The sequence below is a fragment of the Cynara cardunculus genome (genome assembly GCF_001531365.2).
Source record: "Cynara cardunculus var. scolymus isolate 2C chromosome LG 3, CcrdV1, whole genome shotgun sequence".
In the NCBI taxonomy this organism is placed as follows: Eukaryota; Viridiplantae; Streptophyta; class Magnoliopsida; order Asterales; family Asteraceae; genus Cynara; species Cynara cardunculus.
In genome coordinates, this window is record NC_037530.1 from 11,812,402 (window position 1) to 11,818,946 (window position 6,545).

Below are 6,545 nucleotides of genomic sequence, written 5' to 3' on the forward strand. Positions count from 1 at the left end.
TACATATATATAATCTCTCTATCTCCTACTCTCTCTGTCTCTCTCTCTCTCCCCACACACACATATATATATATATATATATGTATCATATATATAATCTCTCTCTGAAGCAGCTGTCAATTGTTACAACAAAGCCATAAACTCACCCCACCTCTCACTTCTGATATACAGCAAATAATAGTTTGCAAGTGTCGGATTCTCTCTCATCTCTCCCCACCACTCTTTTTCTAGTTTTTATTTTTATTAACACCCTTTTCATCAAACACCTTGTTAACCACCACACCACCACCAGAAACAATCTTATATTCATGGAGGTTGACGAGAGAGAGAGAGAAGAAGACACCTTTGATTCTGCATGAAATCTTGATCAAACAACTCCCAACTTGATTTCAGATATCAACAATGGCGTACCAACATTATCGATCTCCCTTTGGTGACACCACTTTAACTAAAGTGTTTGTAGGTGGACTTGCTTGGGAGACACAAACCGATGAAATGCGTACATATTTTCAACAGTTTGGTGACATTCTTGAAGCTGTCATCATCACTGATAAAATCACCGGCAAATCTAAGGGTTATGGATTTGTAAGTGTTTTCCATTTCATTTTTGATTCCTTTATTTCCATTTTTGTTATACACATGTCATTCAGTTAAGCACTGAATCGCACATATACGAATGTTAACTCCGTTGTTGATGAACAGGTGACTTATCGGGACCCTGAATCCGCAAAAAGGGCTTGTGACGATCCAAACCCTATGATCGATGGGCGGAGAGCCAATTGCAACATTGCATCACTCGGCCGACCTCGATCTTCTTCTCAAGGTTTTATATTGTATTTTTAACAGAAAAACCTACCTTATTCCATACGTATTTCCTTTTTTCTACTTTCGTAACTGTGTGTGGAATGATCAGAAACTCCATTAAAATAATAACAGTTATAAACCCAAGAAATAACCATACATTTATGTTTGAAACCCTAGGAAGGAATCAAGGTGGCAATATTGCGTTTCAAGGGACAAATACAATGGGCCAAGGTGCATCATCGTCATCTTATGGTGGAGTAGCACCACCGCTTGGTACTCCTCCGCCACCGCCGCCACCACCACCACCTTCCGTCATGTATCCGCCGTATGGGTGAGTTTTTTTTATTCGCTGTGTAAAATGGGTGAAAAAGTGAAGTCAAAAATCATTTATATATTCAAGGACAGTTGGTCTTGACAGAAGAGAAGTGGGTGTGGGGCATCTATATACACATAAATGAGTTGGCAACAGGAAAGTTTTCCAGTAGTTAAATGGCATACAGTGTTGACTTTATTAATTATGTGAAATTAAAATTAAAATAATATATAATAAATTAATTTTACCAAATTATTCTATAAATCATAATTAAGCTGAGTCATTAAATTGGTTCCCTTATTTATTTATAAACATTTGCATTTACAAAAATAACCTTGATCTAAGAAATCATAAGGGGCTGTTTATCTAAATGGTTACTTGATAAGCGCTTATCGTTAGGAGTCATAGGTAAGATTATAGTATATTAAAATGGTATCGTATGCAATAGTATACATGTTAAGCACTTAACCGGGTAAGAGTCGTCATATTCACTTACCGGGTAAGACTCTCAATCCTTATCATCGCTCTTATCAGGTAAGATTTTTTGGTCTTGTCATGTTTGTCCAGTGAAAAAAATTGCTGATAAACACCTATCGGATAAGCGTTTAGTAAACGGCCTTTTAGTCATTGAATGATTGATGATGATAACCCTAATGAACTTATTTGAGAGGTTGTTTGTTTATCTCTTAATAGTTCCATTAAGTGACAATCTCTGAATCGTTAAAAGATGAATCTTGTTTGACAAAAAAAAGAAGTCTGCCTCTTAATAGTTCTAAAATCATCTAAATGATTTTGTATCATGGGTCTCTCTTAACCATTAAAAACCCTAATTTTATTATAAAATATTAATAAACAATTATATTTTATTTTATACTATATCACGAGAGTCTTTTAATTATTTTGATCATTTAAATATAAAAGATATTTTAAATGTGTAACTTTATTGCCAAGTTGGCTGCCATACATAAAACTCCAGACAACCTTCAGCTTTTTCAGATTTTAAACGGTCCCATTTAGTTTTTTATTTTAATCCTAAACCAATAGCAATTTTATTTATATTTTTCATTTAGAAATATGTATATTTTTTTAGGAAAAATGACATAATTTAATTTTATTCCTATCAAATTCATTTTTTTATTTTTATTTTAAATTTACATTTTATTTCATAAATTTAATAAAAATTTCATATAAATGGAATTAAATACTATTTTAAGTCCATCAGATTTCAATTCAATTCGACATATTACATTTATTGCAAAAACATTATTGGAACCCGATTTTCTTTTTTATTATTTCGTTTTATTTCGAAATAATATTAATCTTGAATTATTTTGTTTATGCAGATACACGACTTACGCACCCGATTATGCTTATCAACAAGTAAGTCGTACATTATTTGAATCAAAATACTTTGTAAAATGTAAATAATAATAACCTCGTAAGGTAAAAATAGAATAAAATGGAACAATGGTGAAAATATTGTTGTTGAAAGGAGCCGTTGATTTAGGGATTCTAACGTAATGATGTATCACATAGCATATTAAATTAAATACTGTGATCTTTTTAGAACGAAAAAAGGTGATAGAACTAGTGCAGTTATCATTGTTTTCTCTTTGACTATATAATGATGTACTTGGTCTCCAAAACATTATGACATACATTACTGAATAATTCTTAAACTGATGTGATGTTTTGGAAAATCAGTGTTTTATTTGATTTTTTTTACTTTTTTGTGTACAATCTAATTTAAATTATTTAATATCATTGATTCATTGAGTAATAGTTATATATAATGATTTGTAAGTATATAATCTATTAAAAAAATGGATTAATTTATATTTTATATGCAATGGAAGTTTGTACATATAGAGTACTTTTTACAACCAATAGTGATTGAGAAAGTACAAGTCATAATAACATGGAATTGGATGGGAGTATGTTTTTAGCAGGCAATGTACAATCCAGCACTTCAGCAGCCATACTATCATCAAGTGTATGGGCCCACATCTCCAACAGTGTCCACACCTTATTATTATGGGTATTCCACCACCCAAGCACCCACACCACCCAGGGGAACATTTGCTGCTCAGGCGCAACGTATCCAAGGTCCCTCTTATCTTTACTATCCTACGCCTCAGATGGATCCCTCCACATTCCCCGGCTATGTTACGCCACCTTTACTTCTCCCCAGCAGGCATCCTTTTCCTTCTCCTTCCCCTACCCCTACCCCTACCGGTAAGTCCTACATTATCTTTTCATTTTATATTTTATTTAATTGTTTTCTAAATTAAATTTGTATTAATATCTTTTATTTATATAATAATTATCATCCGACAATCAGTGGCAGTCGTTAACGTAGTATTAGACATAGTACACTAGAATCTTCAAGTACCAACGTTTACTGTTTACTATTTACGAACAACTCGTGGGACCCATTTCATAGATATCATATATATATATATATATATATATATATATATATATATTATGCCATATATTTTCTGTATATGCACACATTCTAAATGGCAAAAAGATGATCGTCCATTTCTTCTTATCATACATGATTTATGCCCATGCAATGGAACACATACCATCATCATCATCATCATCATCATCATGCATCATGTTACCAATTAGTATGTGATGTTATGCATCAATTATGAATCGTAAATTCAATTATCAATAAAAGATGGATTGTAAGATACTAAAATCATGTACATTAAACATAGATATGTATGTGGTAATGGTGGGGTCCATAGGAGCCATGTGAGATGAGCTGTAAGGGGGTGATGGGGTCAATGGGAAAATGATGCCAGATGTACAAAATGAGTAAACCAAAAACAGTCAAATAGTTGTAATGCATGTGAATTCAAGATTCATGTGTCTGTATAGGATATGTGGGTGCAAGGGTAGATTTGTCTTTTTAACACCTTGGTGTTTATATCTTTCAAACTTGTGATTGTAGACTGATACATGTTCTATTTCCATTGTCTTCTTTTTAAAATTCTCAACGTCTTTTGCATTTTACTGTGAATAGAAAAGCTGAATTTCCTTTTGTACCCTTATGATCAATACATGCAACACACACACATATATATATATATACATATACATATGCAAACATATGTTTGCATGTTACCCACTTGTTTACAATGAGGAGTGACCACTTTCCAAGGAATAGTATTTGTCTGTTTTATCTCTGCATTATTGAGTTGTACATTGTAAGTGAATGGATAATGAATATGCATTATTGAGTGGTACATTTGCAAGTCAAAGTATAGATCTTTGACCATTGATAATGTACAATTTGCTTTCAGGTTCCCAGACTCCACAAAATACAACTGCTGAAACAGAAGGTGGTGCAGTAACTTCAGAGAGTCCAAACACCTAAAAGATGGTGGCCAAAAAAGAAAACAAAATACAAAATTGACAAAGTTTCATCAATGGTCCTTCAACTCTCTGTATTCTTCCATTTTTCTGAAAGAATCATAAATAATTTCTTTCTGGTCATAATGATGATCCATCTGCTGCTGATTATTCTTTATCCTCACATTGAGAGTAATAATTCTTTTACCCACTTTTTTATGTCCTTAATTCTTGTATTTATTTTCTTAAATGAAGATTAATTTTTTGGTTTATTAATACTGTTGGCAAAACCGACACTTTAATTTGAAATTTTGAGCTCATTTTGTTCCTCAAGCAAGATGGGTCGTTGCGATGGAACTGCCGTTGCCAAAGACAGTTTTCGTGACATCGTTATCCATCAAATTGGTTGGTTTTCTTAGGGCACCTAAGATGAGGTTGAGTAAAAGATTTGTATTATTTTAATCATCTTTTGAAAAGGGTTAATAGGAGGAAAATGTCTAAGAGAAAGCTTTTTGATGAATCAGTTAGGCAAATACCATCAACATTGTTTAAAAAGGTGCATTATGACGTGATATGGTGCAAGATGCGTCTCCGTCGTTACAAAATGTCTCAAAGCGTTTCTGTAAGGCGTGTCTCACGCCATGGCACGCCGTGGTGTGTGTTTTTTGTAATATGTGGTTTTTTTTTTTCTAATATTTGTGTTTTTACACTTTTTACTTTAGATTTTAAACTTTTATTGATCTAACCAATCACATCACTGATAGATTCACAAGTTTATAAACGTTATAAACTCACGGTTAGAATGAAATTGTAAAATTACCTTTTAAAGTTCTATTTTAAATATGTAATAAAAAACCTATTTTTATAAGTAATAATCTACATGATTTTTTTTCTTCTAATATGAATGTACATACTTTTTGATATCATTAATTATCTAATTAGATAATATATAGAAAACATATATCTCTATATATATATATATATATATATATATATATATATATGAGCGATCAAATGAAAACCACTCTAATTTATAAAAACCGTAAAAACTACTCTCATTCATCGATTTCATTGTTTAATCTTATGAAATTTTTTCATGAAATTGTTTAATCTTGTGAAATTGTTTCATATAATAAATTTTTGATAGAGTTGTTTCATATATGCTTATGAAATTGTTCCATATACTACTTCATGAAATTTTAATGAAACTGTTTCATGTATTTCTCTAAAATTAAAATAATGAAGATGATAATATCCATTATTAACATCCTTCACAATAAAAATGATTAATCAACCTCTCGTAATTACAAAAAAATGAACAAAATAAAAAATTATGATTGGTGGAATGAGGTTTTTACGGTTTTTACAAATTGAATGGTTTTCATTTGATTGCTCCATATATATATATATATATATATATATAAGGGCTGGTTCAAATATTAACCCAATTTTTTGTACTAACCATGCTAACCAACATCAACTAATCACATTTCATTTTTTAGTTTGGTTCAAATGTAACTCACATTTTAATGATAAGGGTATTTAGGTCATTTTTCATTCTTATGTAACTCCCAAATATTTTAAATGGGAGTTACAAATCTTAAAATTATACTAATTGATCTTCATTTATTAATGACATCAAGGTTCACAATTAAATTGCAAATATATTTTAAGTGGATATGAACAACCCACAAGCTCTATGAAGAAATGCATACCCACTAAAACAACCCAACACATTAAAGTATAATGTATGCACCCTTGTCTCAATTTTGAATGTGGTTTTTTGTCCTATATGTACACTTTCAGCCTGGAAATATGTAGACATATGAACCTGAGCATATGAACATATGCATATGGTTTGTAACTCCCAAATATCCTTATCTTTTAAATGGGAGTTACAAATCAAATAAAAATATACTAATTGATCATCATTTAATAATGACATCATGGTTCATAATTGTTCATCTTAATCATTTTTACATATGTTATATATAAAATGGTTTTGATAGTATAATATTGAATATCGTCTCTTTTGTCAAGATACCATTATAGTTCGAGTAAT

At 31.0% G+C, this 6,545-nt stretch overlaps 1 protein-coding gene across 1 annotated transcript; it reads left to right on the forward strand.

The window, feature by feature from the left end:
- Positions 1-355: 355 nt before the first annotated feature.
- On the forward strand, positions 356-4,683 carry LOC112510332 (RNA-binding protein 38-like). The gene is made up of 6 exons (XM_025115719.1): positions 356-585; positions 703-823; positions 982-1,135; positions 2,461-2,497; positions 3,064-3,352; positions 4,435-4,683. Exons 1-6 carry the CDS (start codon positions 403-405, stop codon positions 4,506-4,508), a joined length of 858 nt encoding a protein of 285 aa, XP_024971487.1. The 5' UTR covers positions 356-402; the 3' UTR covers positions 4,509-4,683.
- Positions 4,684-6,545: the final 1,862 nt, after the last annotated feature.